Source organism: Capricornis sumatraensis, chromosome 21 (assembly GCF_032405125.1).
Source record: "Capricornis sumatraensis isolate serow.1 chromosome 21, serow.2, whole genome shotgun sequence".
Lineage (NCBI taxonomy): Eukaryota > Metazoa > Chordata > Mammalia > Artiodactyla > Bovidae > Capricornis > Capricornis sumatraensis.
Window position 1 is genome coordinate 52,051,337 of NC_091089.1, and position 17,704 is coordinate 52,069,040.

At 42.0% G+C, this 17,704-nt stretch overlaps 1 protein-coding gene and 2 non-coding genes across 3 annotated transcripts in view; 2 read left to right on the top strand and 1 right to left on the bottom strand.

Annotated features, from left to right (window-relative positions):
- The window catches only part of ACAA2 (acetyl-CoA acyltransferase 2), a 32,623-nt gene extending 25,347 nt beyond the window's left edge, over nucleotides 1-7,276 (bottom strand). The window contains exon 1 of the mRNA XM_068993744.1: nucleotides 7,228-7,276. Within this exon, the coding sequence (XP_068849845.1) occupies nucleotides 7,228-7,243 (16 nt within the window). The 5' untranslated portion in view covers nucleotides 7,244-7,276. The remainder of the gene's footprint in view (nucleotides 1-7,227) is intronic.
- Nucleotides 7,277-7,937: 661 nt separating this feature from the next.
- LOC138097786 (small Cajal body-specific RNA 17) lies at nucleotides 7,938-8,078 on the top strand. Its single transcript, XR_011146526.1, has one exon. It is a non-coding gene; the product is annotated as a small Cajal body-specific RNA 17 (non-coding RNA).
- A 75-nt stretch (nucleotides 8,079-8,153) lies between these two features.
- On the top strand, nucleotides 8,154-8,236 carry LOC138097785 (small Cajal body-specific RNA 18). Its single transcript, XR_011146525.1, has one exon. It is a non-coding gene; the product is annotated as a small Cajal body-specific RNA 18 (non-coding RNA).
- Nucleotides 8,237-17,704: the final 9,468 nt, after the last annotated feature.

Genomic DNA, 17,704 nt, shown 5'->3' on the forward strand with positions numbered 1-17,704 from the left:
GTCTGCGTGCTCCGTTACTAAGTCACGTCCAACTCTTTGCAATCCCATAGACTGTAGCCAGCCAGGTTCCTCTCTCCACGGGGATTTCAGGTAAGAATACTGGAGTGGGATGCCATTTCTCTTTCAGGGGCTCTTACAGACCTAGGGATCAAACCCTTGTTTCCTGCATCGGCAGGCGAGTTCTGTAGCACTGAGCCAGCAGGGAAGCCCATGCCTTCCTGTAAATGTCCTCTAATCCTCCTTGACAGTCTCGGCCTTTTTTCATATCGGTGTTTACTTGTATTTCATTTTCCTTTCCCTTTTGCTTGCTTTCTTCCTAATTTTGGTACAGTCCTATCTCTGGTCATCACCTAGGATGCTCCTATTTGGCCAACTCTTCAGTAGACACTGAAGACAGAGAAGAATGGCTTCCTCAAGTGCCCAGAAAATGAACAAAAATAGGCAAGTGAAGAGTAGATATGGAAAAAGGGAATAGCACACGGTGAATGTTCAAGTTGCTTATAGCTGTTAACTTGAAGGCCAGCATTCTACACTGAATAGAATGGCTAGAATTAAAAAACTCAGTCTTGCTGGCTTGAAGAATAAGAAAACTGAGTTTGCAACAATCACAGCTACAGGGACCTGAGGGGGGGTTTGTGAAAGAAAAGGACCACAGTGGGGAGCCCAAATATCCAGCTGAATCCTTAATCATGTACCTGTGGGGCCAACTACATGCACCTCTGCTAAAATGAAATGAATTAAAGTTAGCTTTGAGCTGCTGCCCTCTGCAGGGCACACAGAGTTTGCAGTCTGAAGTGAAGTGAAAGTCACTCAGTTGTGTCCAATTTCTTGTGACCCCCATGGACTATAGAGTCCATGGAATTCTCCAGGCCAGAATACTGGAATGGGTAGCCTTTCCCTTCTCCAGGAGATCTTCCCAACTCAGGGATCTAACCCAGGTCTCCCGCATTGCAGGTGGATTCTTTACCAGCTGAGTTACAAGGGAAGCCCAAGAATACTGGAGTGGGTAGCCTATCTCTTCTCCAGTGGATCTTCCTGACCCAGGAATCAAACCAGGATCTTCTGCATTGCTGGCTGATTCTTTACCAACTGAGCTATGAGGAAAGCAGTTTGAATTGAGCCAAATTAAATGTCTACAAAAATAAACAGTTAACAATAAATAAGTCAATACTTTTGGGAAAGTAGCAGAATTCAGTCTCTACCATGGTTCATCTGCACTGTCCACCACACAATCCAAAATTAATCCACATAGGAACAGGAAGATACAAACATATCTCAAAGGTATCACAGGTTTGGTTCCACACTACTGCAAGTCACATGAATTTTTTGGTTTTCCAATGCATATAAAAGTTGTATTGTAGTCTATTAAGTGTGCGACAACATTAGGTCTAAAAAATTTACATACTAACCATCATCTGAGCCTTCAGTAAGTTGTAATCTTTTTGCTGATGGAGGGTTTGAAACATTATGAGAATCAACAAAATGTAATACATTTTGGGAGAAAATGTTGTGGGAAAAATGGCACAAATAATTTGCTTGACTGCAGGATTGCCAAAAGCCTTCAATTTGTAAAAAGCAAACAAAAAATCTTCAGTATCTGCAATTCACAAGCAAATGAAGTATGCCTGTGTGACTCATCCTTAAGATAAAAGACAGTTAACAGAGACGGACCTCAGCATGACCCAGATGTTACAATCTGCAAACAAGGATTTTAAAGCAGTAGTCTCTCATAACTATGTTCCAAAATATATAGAAAAATATGTTCATAATAAAGGATCAGACAGCTCCACAAAGAAAAAGAAGTTTAAAGAAAAAAACCAAAGTGAAAATTCTAAAACTGAAAAATATCTGAAATAAAATGTGTACTGAATGGGTGTAGTAGCAGAATGGAAGTGAACAGAGTAAGATTCAGTGACTCTGGAATAGATAAACAGGTATTATGTAATCTGAAGAACAGGGGGAAAAATATTGGGGAAAACAAAATAAAAACAAAAAACATGGATAGAACCTCAAAGTCTATTGCAACTGATCTCAAAGTCAAAGGCAAGTCAATGGAAAAACGATAGTCTTTTCAATAAGTGGTGCTGGAACAACGGAACATCCACAAGCAAACAACAACAAAGTAACAAAGTAGACAGACTTTACGCCTTTCATAAAAATTAGCTCAAACTGGATCACAGACTTAAATATAAAACGCAAAAACTGTAGAACTCCTAGAAGATACCAAAGGAGAAAACCTAGGGGATTTTTGGTTTGGCTTGGTGATAACCTTTTTAGATACAACACCAAAAACACAATCCAAGAAAGAAAACTTTGGACTTTATTAAAATTGAAAACTTCTATTCTTCAAAAGACACCATTAAAAGCACAAAATGACAAGCCACAGACTTGGAGGGAATACCTGCAAAAGACTTATCTGATAAAGGACTGTATCTAAAATATACAAAGAACTCTTCAAACTCAATAAGAAATTAATGACCCAGATAAAAATGCATAAAAATGTGCTATTCAAAGATACTATACAAATGGCAAATAACCATATGAAAAAATGCTTGACATCGTGTTATTAGGCAACTGAAAATTAAAACAACTGTGAGATTCCGTCTCCCAGCTAAAATCCAACAACACTGGCAACACCAAACATTGGTGATGATGTGGAGCAAAAGAAATTCACCTGCTGATTCTGAGGATGCAAAATGGTACAGCCACTTTGGAAGAGAGTGTGGCAGTTTCTTCCAAACCTAAAACTAAACATACGCTACTCACATGATCCACTAATCACACTCCTTTGTATTTACCCCTATGAGTTGAAAACATGTCCACACAAAAACCTGCACACAAATGTTTATAGCAGCTTTACTCATAACTGCCAAAACTTAGAAGCAGACAAGATGTTCTTCAGTAGGTGAATGGATAAGCTGTGATACATTCATAAAATGGAATATTATTCAGCACTAAAAAGAAATGAGGTATCAAGTCATGAAAAGACATGAAAGAAACTTAAACTCATACTGCTGGTGAAACAAGCCAATCTGAAAAGACAACACACTCTATGATTCCAACTATATGACACCTTGGAGAAGGCGATGATACCCCACTCCAGCACTCTTGCCTGGAAAAATCCCACGAATGGAGGAGTCTGGTAGGCTGCAGTCCATGGAGTCGCAAAGAGTCGGACATGACTAGCGACTTCACTTTCACTTTTCACTTTTATGCACTGGAGAAGGAAATAGCAACCCATTCTAGTGTTCTTGCCTGGAGAATCCCAGGGACAGGGGAACCTGGTGGGCTGCTGTCTATGGGGTCGCACAGAGTCGGATACGACTGAAGCGACTTAGCAGCAGCAGCAGCAGCAGCATATAACACCTAGAAATGGCAAAATTATGGAGACAGTAAAAAAAACAGCAGTTGTCAGGGGTTGGGGGTTGTAGGGAAGGAGAAATGAACAGGTAGAGCACAGGGAAATTTTAGGGCAGAGAACTCTTTATGGTACTATAATGCTCGATATATGTCATTATACATCTATCAAAACCTACAGGACTGTACAACACAACAAATGAAACAATGTAAACTATGAACTTTAGTTAAAAATAATGGATAAGTATTGGTTCATCAGCTGTAACAAACATACCACATTGATGGAAGCTGTTAATAATAGGGGATAATGGAGTGGGATGAGTTAAGTGTATGGGAATGCTCTGTACTTTCTGTTCAACTTTTCTATAAAACTAAAAGATAAATGTACAGATTCAAGCTCAGTTAACCCCAAATTGAATACATGCAAAACACTCGCACACACTCTTCCTGGTACATCAGTGTCCAACTTCTCAAAACTAAAGATAAAGTGAAAATCTCAAAAACCAGAAAAAATGACGTACATACATAGAAATGGTTTGAATGAACACTGGCTTTTCAGAAACAATGAAGGCAAACTTCCTTTGCTTCTCCATAAATTTCCATTCATGGGTTTCTTTCTTGTACTTCATAATCTAAGAAAGCATTTTCATGTGGGAAGTTCTAATGGTGAAATATGAGAAACCTACAAAATAGTGCGGAGGTGTGTGTGTGTGTGTGTGTGTGTGTGTGTGTGTGTGAAAACGAAAATGCTTTCCTTACATCATGTCTGTCTCCTTGATGCTCCCAGACTGTAAAGTTAGCAGGAGTAAGGCTAACACTGAACTAATACAGTGATTTTGAAGGGGGAAAATGCTATTAAGCATTTAAAAAAATTATTTAAAAAATATCTGGTATGTGCAGGTATAAAGACTAGACAATCTAAATGATTTTTTTCCCGTTTCATAAACTGGATACCATGGCAATAATTATTAGTATCTGATTTGATGTCAATTTTGTGTGGATTTTAAAAGGTCTAAAACCTAACAATCATTAACCAAACTAACATCTTATGTATTTTAAAAGACTCTGGAAATGCAGGGGCTAAAGATTTCCACTAAAGGCAGTGAAAAGACACATTAATCCAAGGCATGAGTCAGAAATGCCAAGAAAGGGCCTGGCAAGGTGGCAAATGTGACCGTAGAGGAAAAAATAACACTAGAAAATAAAGAGGAATTCTGCCTTCTTTTATGTTACATTGTGAGGAAAATATTTACCCATTTAATCACAACAACTGCTGACGGCAATCAAAGCTAGCAAGGACAACTGCTGCTTCTGTATCCACTTCAGTTGGAGGATTAATTTGGCAGCCCACCAACATGCTTTGCAAGGTTGTACAAACACTCCCTGCAAAGCTAAGGAACAGTAAGAAAATTACTATTTGTTGAGGGCAACCTTCCAACCAATCCCTTGGGTGGGTGCTAATAAAAAACCGGGGTACTGGTTCTACTTGAAGATAGAAATCTGATTAATGACAATCTTTACCAAAGTCAATTTTGCTCCCATTCAAATGTGTTCTTTTCCTTACAAGAATCAGTCAAACTTTCTCTCTTACCCAATAGTCCTGCAAGCACTTGGTATTTACTGTTTCTTGAGAGACGAGTGCATCTGTAATGTATTCTGGTGGTGATGGTGGTTTTGTCGCTAAGTTGTGTCCAACTCTTGCAATCCCATGGACTGCAGCCCACCAGACTCCTCGGGCCATGGGATTTCCCAGGCAAGAATACCAGAGTGGGATGCCATCCCTTTCTCCAGGGTTTCTTCCTGACCCAGGGATCGAACCTACACCTCCTGCATTGCAGGTGGTCTCTTGACTTGCCGAGCCAGCAGGGAAGCCCTCTAACTAACCAATAACAACCAAAACACTAACTACCATTATAGATAAGCCAGTCCACCTTTCTGGACATCAGTGTCCTCAACTGTAAAACAGGGAAATGTATCAAAGTATGATCACTAACTTTAACACCATAGTGAATGGTGTCCCGAAGTTATAAACTTCATACTTCCTCCATGTGGGTGTCGATGCACATTCTTTCCTTACATAGCTTTCATCAAATTTTCAAAGGAGTCTGTATTAAAAGAAAGTGGTAAGAATCACTGATAAACCAGTAAACAGAAATCAATAAAACTATGATTTCCTTTTAAGGAAGATAGCTCATGACAATGCAGCTGTTAAATAATTTGGGTCTCCTGAATATTCCATCTAAAAAAATAAAAATAAGTATGCTACTGCATGAAATTTGGAGTTGGAAAGAGCACTGACAAATCCTTTTGTCTCAGAATATCTATTTTCCACTGGAACTAGTCACATGTCATTTTGGCTTGTCTGAGCTCCAGATCCCCCTAACCAACTGTCTACCTGGAATCTGCACTTGAGCACCTCAATATTCTCTTCCAAGTCTATCCCTTCCCCGTTTTCTTTCACTCTCTAAGGAGTATCATGAACTCAGTTCTTCAAACCAGAAACCTGAAGTCATTCTTGGCATTTTCTTCTCATAGACCTGCCACTCCAACTGATCAACAAGTTGTCAAATCCATCTCCAAATCTATCTCAAACCATCCCTCCCCCTTTTCTCCAATCCCACTGCCGCCTACTTGAATCAAAACCATCATTTGATGTTGCCTAGATCTCTGCCATCCGAGAAGGCAACGGCACCCCACTCCAGTACTCTTTGCCTGGAAAATCCCATGGACGGAGGAGCCTGGTAGGCTGCAGTCCATGGCGTCGCTAACAGCCGGACACGACTGAGTGACTTCACTTTCACGCACTGGAGAAGGAAATGGCAACCCACTCCAGTGTTCTTGCCTGGAGAATCCCAGGGATGGCGGAGCCTGGTGGGCTGCCGTCTATGGGGTCGCACAGAGTCGGACACGACTAAAGCGACTTAGCAGCAGCAGCAGCAGATCTCTGCCATAAGACTCTTAAGTGGTCTTAAACTCTCCTCCTTGATACACAGGCAGATTCACAGTCCTGAGAAAATGGGGACACACTGGAAACCAGGCTGCATTATTCTTCTAGGTAGGAGGCTGCTTTGTTTAGGATCCAGAATCAAACCCATCACCTTTACAGAGCCCTTGGGGCCCTGGACAACCAGAACCTTGCTTCTTAGATCCTGCCAAGTGTTTTCTTTCCCAAGGCCTTGATATATGAGTCTCATCTGAAGGTTCTTTAAAGGACACATAAAGACAAGTAGTCATAGTCTTGAAAATTCCACTGACTGTGACCATTTGCTATGAAAAGGGAATTTACATACTTAAAAAAGTAACGGCAGAATTTATGTACTCGGTGACGGCACTTTTCTGGAGTCAAAAAGAAGGGAAAGGGCCTAAGGCAGATTCTCCAACAGACCGCCATCAAGCATTTGGCAGGGGCGAGGTGGCGGGGGAGGGGTCGGGCTGTTGTCGTGCAGGTCATTCGGGCAGAGGTTCGCCAACAACGCCAAGAGAATTTTTATTCCTTCCAAGCCTTGCCCACCCTGTGACCAGGTCCGAGGGCCGCCGGCTCGTCTGAAAGGCACCCCTCCGCCCCAGGTCGCCTGGCGCCTAGGGGACCCCGCCCCGGTCTTGCCAACAGCTGACCTCGAACTAGGAGGGTCACTACGGCGCGGAGAAGGGAACGGACCTTCGAGATCAGGAGCAAGCAAAACCGTGGTGGGCAATGGCTGTCGCCTCGCACGTATGGTTTCTCCTTAACTCAAACAATGCTTCCGGACTGGCTTTTTTTTTTTAAATCAAGTCCCCTTTTACCGCCAAGGAGACCCCGACTCCCCGCCGAGACCCGACGCCCGTCCCCCGTCCCCCCAGGGGCGCGAGAGGCGGGGCCGCGGCGCTCACCTCGGAGCAGGGCCATGGCGGCGGGCGGACAGGCGGCAGCGCTCGGGTCCTCGGCGGCGTTGCCTTGGTCCCGCCCGCCGCGCCCCACTTTAAGCGCTCGGGGCGGTGCCAGCGAGGCTACGCCTCTGCCCTTTCCCCTACTTCGGAGGGCCTGTCCGAGCGCTCCCCTCTGGGCCCCGCGTCGCCCCTCTTGGCGCCACACCGGGTGGGAACCAATGGTGCCAAAAACCTCGCGGGGAGACAGGCCTCCCCACAGGAAAACGTTCCTCGCGAGCGGATTCTTTCCCCCATCTCACTGTTTTCAGAGATTCTCTCTGTTTCGCAATCGAATGTTTTGACTCCCCTGCCCAACCTAGCCTCTGGAGCCCCTCCCCGCGCCAAGGTAATTAGCGGTTCCCCTCCTCCTCGCTCCCAGAATCTCTTCAACGTGTGACCGCGGGCCAAAGGTATGACTGGGCGGCCAAAAGGGCGGAAAGGGTTTGGGGAAGGTCTGAGGCGGCCGAGCCCGGCCGGAAGTCGGGTGGGCGCGGAAGACGGCGTGGGAGCGGATTGGCTGAGCCTCTCTGGCAGGCGGGGTGGGCGGCTGCGCAGAACAGCCCGGGGCCGGGGGCCCGAGGCGGCTGGATACGCCCGGGAGGCCTGGGCGCGCGAAGCGGGGCAGGGAGGTGGGTAGGTGTGGGGTGTAGCGAGTGGCGTAGGGGACAGGATCGCCCCCGGGTCCACGATGCAGCCCCCGGATGAGGCCGCAGTATTTTCCTTATATGATCGGGCCCCATGCCTGCGGCGCCGCTGGCCGGAGCCTGAGAGGATTATGAAAACGTGTCAGGCGAAATGGGGCCAGGGACCCGGGGGCTGGGAGCTTAGGGGGAGGCAGTTAGGTTTAGGTTTGGGTGAAGTTAGGGTGGCCCCTGCCGCTCTGCGAGCCCTGGTCGATGATGACGTGACCACTGCGCAATCTGAGTTCTGGGAACTAGGTGATGGAACGTGTTCTGAGAACGGACTGAGACCGGGCGAGCAGGGGGCGACGCGGGCGGCAGACCCCCAGCGCCAGGGCTCGGGGGCGGGGTGGGGGTGCGGGCCACGCTACCTCGGGCTTAGTTCGGTGCTTGGGAAGGGGTGGTGGGAGGCTCTGAGGTGTTCTGTGAGCTGTCTGGGAACGCCCGCCCCAAATCCTGGTTTTCAAACGCGTTCGTGGTCCTCTAGTTTTGTTTTGTTTGTTTGTTTAACCCAACGCTTTTATTATGAAAACTTAGAAACTTACAGGAAAGTGCAGAGACTTCTACGTGAAGTACTCGTATATTCATCACCCGTATTCTACGTTGTTAACAGTTTGCCATATTTGCTGTATCACGTGTTTCCATCTTTTTTTTTTTTTTCCTTTGGCAGCCTTAATACACTTCAGGATACTTTGGTTCACGTTAAAGGTGAGTATATGTTTACAGTCCTTTTATGGCAGAGTTACCATATGGTCAAACGTGTGAATCTTCAAGTTGGATGAGTTTCACAAGTGCTTATACTGTTGTAACCCAAACTACTCTCAGCTTTCAAAATGTAATTAGAACCTGTCCAGCATTACAGAAAATCCCTTCATTTCTCTTTTGTGCTCCCTCTGTTCCCCTTTCTTCACCATCTGTTGTTCTTTGACCCTCAGGTTTATTCTTTTTTTCTGTTGCTTTGATTTAAACAAATCCAGGAAATTGACACTTGTTAATTCAATATGCAAATTCCAAGGCTGCTAACTTTAAATTCACTTTAAAAACTTTAGATAATATGTATATTGGTTTTTTACAGCAGGTGTATAGAGTCAGTCGGAGAAGGCAATGGCACCCCACTCCAGTACTCTTGCCTGGAGAATCCCATGGACGGAGGAGCCTGGAAGGCTGCAGTCCATGTGGTTGCTGAGGGTCGGACACGACTGAGCGACTTTACTTTCACTTTTCACTTTACTGCATTGAAGAAGGAAATGGCAACCCACTCCAGTGTTCTTGCCTGGAGAATCCCAGGGACGGGGGAGCCTGATGAGCTGCCGTCTATGGGGTCGCACAGAGTTGGACACGACTGAAGCGGCTTAGCAGCCCCGGCAGTATATAGTCAGTGGAATTTGGACTTTGAATAGATCAAAGCTTCTCACATACCTGATGATATTTTTTTCATCTCCATATTCTGGATGATGAGTGATAGTAAAATAAAAACTACCATCTTTGGGATTCAGTTCAGTTCAATTCAGTTCAGTTGCTCAGTTGTGTCCGACTCTTTTCGACCCCATGAATCGCAGCACGCCAGGCCTCCCTCTCCATCACCAACTCCTGGAGTTTTCCCAAACTCATGTCCGTCGAGTTGGTGATGCCATCCAGCCATCTCATCCTCTGTCATCCCCTTCTCCTCCTGCCCCCAATCCCTCCCAGCATCAGGGTCTTTTCCAATGAGTCAGCTCTTCGCATGAGGTGGCCAAAGTATTGGAGTTTCAGCTTCAACATCAGTCCTTCCAATGAACACCCAGGACTGATCTCCTTTAGGATGGACTGGTTGGATCTCCTTGCAGTCCAAGGGACTCTCAAGAGTCTTATCCAACACCACAGTTCAAAAGCAGCAATTTTTCGGCACTCAGCTTTCTTCACAGTCCAACTCTCACATCCGTACATAACCACTGGAAAAACCATAGCCTTGACTAGACGGACCTTTGTTGGCAAATTAATGTCCCTGCTTTTGAATATGCTGTCTAGGTTGGTCATAACTTTCCTTCCAAGGAGTAAGCGTCTTTTAATTTCATGGCTGCAGTCACCATCTGCAGTGATTTTGGAGCCCAAAAAAGTAAAATCTGAACACTGTTTCCACTGTTTCCCCATCTATTTCCCATGAAGTGATGGGACCAGATGCCATAATCTTCGTTTTCTGAATGTTGAGCTTTAAGCCAACTTTTTCACTCTCCTCTTTCACTCTCATCAAGAGGCTTTTTAGTTCCTCTTCACTTTCTGCCATAAGGGTGGTGTCATCTGCATATCTGAGGTGATTGATATTTCTCCCAGCAATCTTGATTCCAGCTTGTGCTTCTTCCAGCCCAGCGTTTCTCCTGATGTATTCCGCATAGAAGTTAAATAAGCAGGGTGACAATATACAATCTTGACGTACTCCTTTCCCTATTTGCAACCAGTCTGTTGTTCCATGTCCAGTTCTAACTGTTGCTTCCTGACCTGCATACAGGTTTCTCAAGATTACTGTTATGTAAAACAGAATAACATACAATTCATACAACATCAGACAAACCCGAATTAAGGGACATTTTGCAATCCCATGAAATAGGCAGGAGTTATTCCTTTCTTATTTTATAAATGAGGAAGCTTAGACCCAGAGAAACCAAGCAATTTGCCAAAGCCTCAAATCTAGAAAATTGCTGAATTTGGAGTTTGAACTCTTGATTCTCAGAAGCCCAAGGCCTGTGTTCTTCGTCCAGGGCTTATGGCATTTGGAACATAGAAGCGGGAGCAGGAAAAGAGCTAGCTAAGGCATATGTTATGGAAAACAGGAAAGGACATGAATGCTGAATTAATCTTCCTTGGTGGAAGAAATAGAGTAGTTGAAACCTTGATAAAGGTAACATATTTGTATTTGGTGACTTGAGTTAGAAGATTTATTTGCTTCTTTGGGCAGAGAAAGATGGGTGGAGAAGTGAGGCAATGGGTCATTACTAGATGCTCGCCTTTATCAACAATGGCTCCTACAGAAAGTGATTCAAAGGACCATTTTCTTAATTCTTCCAAGGATAGTACAGAGCTGATACCATTCTAGATGCATATATATAATGAATACCTTAGAGCATTAGAACTTGATTTATGTTGCCAGCTAGTTACTCATAATAAAATAGAAATCAAAATGGAATTCATTAGGTGAGCCAAAACCAACACGTCTTATCACAAGTTGGCACTCTGAACTTCAGCCAGTCAAATATGTTTTGCAATACAAAAAAAAAAAAAAAAAAAAATCAGATAACGTGCAATTAATGGTGTTAAGTGTGAGATACAATAGTGGAGGGAATAAACAGATCTTGAAAAGTTGTGTGTTTTTCCATTAAAACTTTCTAATAGTCCAAATACAAAATAAATTCTTGGTTTCTAGAACTATTGATAAGAGTATTAGTGTTCTTCAATAAGAGAAAAAGGCAGGTTCTATTACAGTTTGGCGCTCTTATATTTATTGAGAAAAGTTAAAATGCCATCATGAGTATCACACTTTCCCACTTACAGATCGCCTGCAGCAAGTCTTTCCAAATAGAAATTTCTAAGTTTTCCGTAATTAAAAATGTCATGAAAATGGGTATATTTGAAAACCATTGAGTAAAAAGGTTTACATATATAAAAACATGAAAATCTATGTAAAGATATTTACACAATCTCAAGAGTATCATGTGGAGAAGGCAATGGCACCCCACTCCAGTACTCTTGCTTGGTAAATCCCATGGATGGAGGAGCCTGGTAGGCTACAGTCTGTGGGGTCGCTAAGAGTCGGACACAACTGAGCGACTTCACTTTGACTTTTCACTTTCATGCATTGGAGAAGGAAATGGCAACCCATTCCAGTGTTCTTGCCTGGAGAATCCCAGGGATGGGGGAGCCTGGTGGGCTGCTGTCTATGGGGTCGCACAGAGTTGGACACGACTGAAGTGATTTAGCATTAGCAGCAGCAGCAGAATATGAAGAGGAAAAGTTATCCATACACTAGAGAAATCTTGTGGGTATTGCCTGGACCAAATGACGAAGCTTAATATTGCCATTAATGGGGCAAACTGACATCATGCACTGAGATGCACTGAGAAGGACACAGACACATAGGATTTCTCCAAAAAAATGTCTGACAAATCTAATCATAAGGAAACAATCGTACAAATCCAATTGAAGGACACTTTGCTAAACTCTTAAAAATGTCAGTGTTGTGAAAAACAAAAAAGCCAGGAATGGTACTAGATGAACAGGAGATGAGACGTGACAATTAAGTGTAATGTGGGGTCTTTTTGGAAACTGGATTCAAAACAACTCTGAAGAACAGAATTGGGATAGTTGGGGAGGAATGGTCTGTAAATTGCATGAGGTGGTATTGACATTACTTTTCCTGATTATGTTAGTTATACTGTAGATAGGGCAGAGATTGTCCTTTGTTCTAAGGAGATACACACCAAAATATTTAAAGGTGAAGAGTCATGGTGCCAAAACTAATTACCAATTGCCTGGAGAAAAAAAAAAAAACCTGCATACAGATACACTGGCGAAGACAGAAAGCAAACATGGTGAAATATTACTAATTAGGGAACATAAATGTAGACTATGTGGTTGTTCATTGTTCTATTTTTACAACTCTTCTATAGCTGTTTAACTTTCAAAATAAAAGTTGAGAGGAAAAGTATCTTTCAAGCAAGCTGAAAAATTACCTGAAATTCCATTTAGTTCTTTTCATTTTTAACCATATCTATAATTATATGTATAGAAAGTGAAGTCGCTCAGTCTTGTCCAACTCTTTGCGACCCCATGGACTGTAGCTTACCAGGCTCCTCTCTCCATGGCATTTTCCAGGCAATAATCCTGGAGTGGATTGCCATTTCCTTCTCCAGGGGATCTTCCCAACCCAGGGATCGAACCCAGGTCTCCCACATTGTAGACAGACACTTTACCGTCTGAGCCACCAGGGAAGTCTTTATAGTACAATACTAAATATATAAAAATTAGGTATTTTATAATTTAAAAAATCTAGATACATGATGTAAAGTTACTGTTGTAAGACATTTAGCTTTCAATATTTTTAGAGATAGCCTATTATCATGTCTTTCTGTAATTATTTTTTTGAAAAGAAAAAGCAGCATTAGTGTAAAACTGGAAATCAGTGAATCAATTATAAATCTTGAATTTGCATGTTAAGATTTCACTAGGATTTCAGAAATAACTGGCCTCAGCCCTGTCTTCTACATTATGTGGATAATTTTGCTGTACTTAAACTTCCTGCTGCTGCTGCTAAGTCACTTCAGTCGTGTCCAACTCTGTGCGACCCGATAGACCACAGCCCACCAGGCTCCGCCGTCCCTGGGATTCTCCAGGCAAGAACACTGGAGTGGGTTGCCATTTCCCTCTCCAATGCATGAAAGTGAAAAGTGAAAGTGAAGTCGCTCAGCTGTGTCCGACTCTTAGTGACCCCATGGACTGCAGCCTTCCAGGCTCCTCCATCCATGGGATTTTCCAGGCAGGAGTACTGGAGTAGGGTGCCATTATAATACCCCAAATTGATGGTAATTTTGAATAGCACTGCTTTTCGAAGTTTCATTAGCAGAGACTCGGAAAGCTGGTACAGTTGGTAGGAGCTGGGACTATGTTAACAGATGAGTACAGTGACCCCTCAGTATCTTAGGGGATTGGTTCTAGAGGGACACCTAAATCAAGTCCTTTACATAAAGTAGTATTTGCATATTTGCATATAACCTATGCACATTCTCCCACATACATACATTAAATCTCTGGATTAGCTATAGTACCTAATACAATGTAAATTCTATGTAAATAGTTGCTGGTGCCTGAAAAATTCAAGTCTTTGTGGAACTTTCTGGCAAAAAAATTTTTAGATTGAGGTTGAATGAATCCATGGATTCAGAACTCAAGGGTAAGGAGGACCTTGAATTTGAATGAATGAGACAGCTGCATTTACTAATCTTGAGAAGCTGGGAAGGTCATGTATGTGCTCATTGTTAGTCTACCTGCTTTGGTGATAACTTCAAATTTTGTTAAGAGGCAGCTATGGGGAGGAGAGGGTGAACTGTATGGACAGAGTAACCTGGAAACGTACATTACCATATGTAAAATAGATAGCCAATGGGAATTTGCTGTATGTCTCTGTCTTAACCTAGAGGGGTGGGATGGGGAGGGAAATGGGAGGGAGGCTGAAGAGGGAGGGGACACATGTATACCTATGGCTGATTCATGTTGAGGTTTGACAGAAAACAACACAATTCTGTAAAGCAATTATCCTTCAATTAAATAAATTTTTTAAAAAAGAGGGAGTTATAACCTTGGATGTGGTTTTGTCCTTATAACAGATACCTACCCTACTGAAAGTTTAAGTTGCCAAACAAGCACATCAGAAATAAATATAGACAGAGAATAATATAGACACTGATTTGCCGAATTTAAGTTTACCCCAGGTCTAGATGTGTTCCAAATAGCTTAAGATACTATCACAAACTTAAGTGAAGGATATATATACAGCTGGCCCTTGAGCAGCATGTGTTTGAACTGCACAGGTTGATTTGCAGATTTGTTTCAATAGTAAATACTACTGTACTACATGAGCAGAGATTGGTTGGAACCTCGGATATGGAGGAACTCAGTATGTGTAGAGCTGTCTATAAATTACATTCAGAGGATGTAATTTGACTGCATGGAGGGTGTGGGGGGGGGTCTCCTACCCCTTACTCAAGGGTCAAGTGTATTTGTCTTTGTTCCTCTACCTGTTTGAAAGTTACTTGCAGTTTCTGTACCCTTACCAAGCCTTAGAATTTCATTTGGTAATACAGGTATACTTCATTATATTCTGCTTCACTTTATTGTGTTTTTTTTTGTTGTTTCATTTTCTTTTTTAAATTGAGTTTGTGGCAACTCTGCTTGGAGCAAGTCTGCTGGTGCCATTTTTCCAACAGCATTTGCTCACTTTTTGTCTCTGCATCACATTTTAGTAATTCTTGTAATATTTCAAACTTTTTCATGATTATCATGTTATGGCAATCTGTGATCAGTGATCTTTGCACACTTCAGTATAGTGGAAAAATAACACATATACTATGAAACCAAAAAATTTGTGTTATTTGTGATATTTATTTTATTGCAATGGTCTTGAACTGAACAACCAACATTTCCAAGGTATACCTGTATAAACTTAGTTAAATCTAGGTTCATAGATTTAACTGAGCAGGACCCTATGGGGCCTCCCCTGGGTAGACCCCACCCACCATGTCCCTCACCTACCACTTGTTGGTAAAAAAAAAAAAAAAAAAAAAATTTTAGCCCTTGGCCCTCCCTCAGTTTCAAAGAGCAAATTTAATCACAGAAGTGAGCAAATGCAGAAATATAGGAAAACAGTTAAGAGAAAGTAATGCTTAGCCATAAAATAAAGTCAAGGACCTTTAGTTCCTTCTTAAGGGCTATAAGTAATATTCTGAGCCATATCCTTGAGCTGTTTTGCCGATACTGAAACTCCCACTTGGTGAAAGAAGTCAACTGCCTGTTGACCACAAGTGGAGACCCCAGACTGGTTGGAACCAGAAGGTTGGTGATGTTGACTCCCCACCACCATCAGTCTTTAAAAACATTTCCCTGAAGTTCCCCCAGAGTTCAGGTCTTTTGAATATTCGCTGCCCATACTCTCTTGGGCCTGTGTTACATTGCCCTTTCCTTCACCACCACCTGGTGTTGGCAGATTGGTTTTACTGTGTGAAGGCCAGCAGACCCAAGTTTGGTTCCCCCAAAACTGTAGTGAGACTGTTTTTAATCTGTAGACCAACTTGGGGATAATTGACATTTCTATAGTATGGAGTTTTCTTATCCATGAAATGTTTTCCAGTATTTTAATGTCATTGTTAATGTTTTTCACTTATGTAAGTTATTCCATACAGATCTTATAAATATTGTACCCACTGATTTGTAATGACATCTTTGCCATATACAAAGTTATACATATGAGTCTATCTCTGAGCTCTCTGTTTTATTCCATTGGTCCACTGCACCCAAACTGCCTTGTTTGAATTAACTTAGGAAGTCTTATTTTATCGGAGAAGGCAATGGCACCCCACTCCAGTACTCTTGCCTGGAAAATCCCATGGATGGAGGAGCCTGGAAGGCTGCAGTCCATGGGGTCGCTGAGGGTTGGACACAACTGAGCGACTTCACTTTCACTTTTCACTTTCATGCATTGGAGAAGGAAATGGCAACCCATTCCAGTGTTCTTGCCTGGAGAATCCCAGGGATGGGGGAGCCTGGTGGGCTGCCGTCCATGGGGTTGCACAGAGTTGGACACGACTGAAGCGACTTAGCAGCAAGTCTTATTTTATAGGGAGTTTCCTTCTACCTGCAACTTTCAGGCTGCAGTTTGCCAACCTCTGGTTTCAATGATCACAATGCATGTTTGAAATATAGACCTCTGAATAAAATTTATTAAGAAAGCATTAAAAATAAACTTTTCAGGCAATGTGCAATTAGTTTAAAATTTCATTTAAATTTGTCACACCACCTTATTCAATAGTATTTATTTCCACAGATTTTTAATCCACAGCTGAATATTACAGTGACTAATACAAGCAATTTTTATAAACAAAGGTGTAGTTTACTGATTTGTTCAAAATGGAAAAATATTTTTATTAGTAATATTTCTTCTCCACTGTTAGATTCACCTCTGACTATGATATGAACTCCTCAGTGAAGCAGTCCTTTATCTAAGCATCAGTTGGTGACAAAATGTTGTATTCAAATCTGGATTATTCTGACACTATCACTTTAGAAACAGTTTAAACTCACTTTTGATTGACCCTCTTTATTATAATTGGAAATTGTTTTTGGAAAAACAATCTTTAGTATCTAATGACCTACATAATAAGAAAAAAAGGCCTATGTTTTATTGGCATTGGCATCAACCTCTAATTTTCTATACACTAATTCTTTATGGCACCAATGTGTACAAAGAGTGAATTATGGCTGTTTGGCTCATGCAGCAAATAATGAGAAACTGCGAGAAATATTCTGAGGAAAAACTAATGTCCTGCCCCGTGCTGTCACACTTTAGTAACTGTTTAGTCATTCGGCATCACACAAGTGTTTCAGCTTACGAATCCCTTGCTTCCTTAGAACTAGGTCAAATGTATGAAAGCAGTTAAACTTACTATATGCTAAAGAAATGGATTTTAATTTATTGGTTACTGTTATCATAATGGGTTAAGTGAGGCTGTTAAGTATTTGATGAATTGATAGTAACGGTGTTAATTTTTTCTAAGTTTTCCAAGTTTTTAGTTTTGTCTCTTTTGTTTTTACAAAAACTTTAAAATGTAGCATAGGAAAATCAAGGAAAAAACTCTTGTTGACATGCTTCATAAAAAGGAGGATAAAACCTATTTTCCTTTGGGTCTGATCTGCTTGCTGGGTACTGTTAAAAGTCTAACAGTGGCTATGACAGCTCATGGAGAATACATGTAGGTGATATGTTTGTCAGCTTCAGCAACAATTATTAATATGCACACAACACACATTACTCTCAGTAAACTGAGGTCCAGTTAATACTTAAAACACAAATTGTTTATCTATAAATATTTGATTCTAAAGTAATCTTTAAAATGCTTTTCATGTTTCAAAAGACAGAACAAAGACACCACCAGAATGTTATGTTGAACATGAAAATTCTTCCCGCAGCAACACTTATTTCGGACAATTGATGTCAGTTATCTTAGTAACTGCTGAAGGCA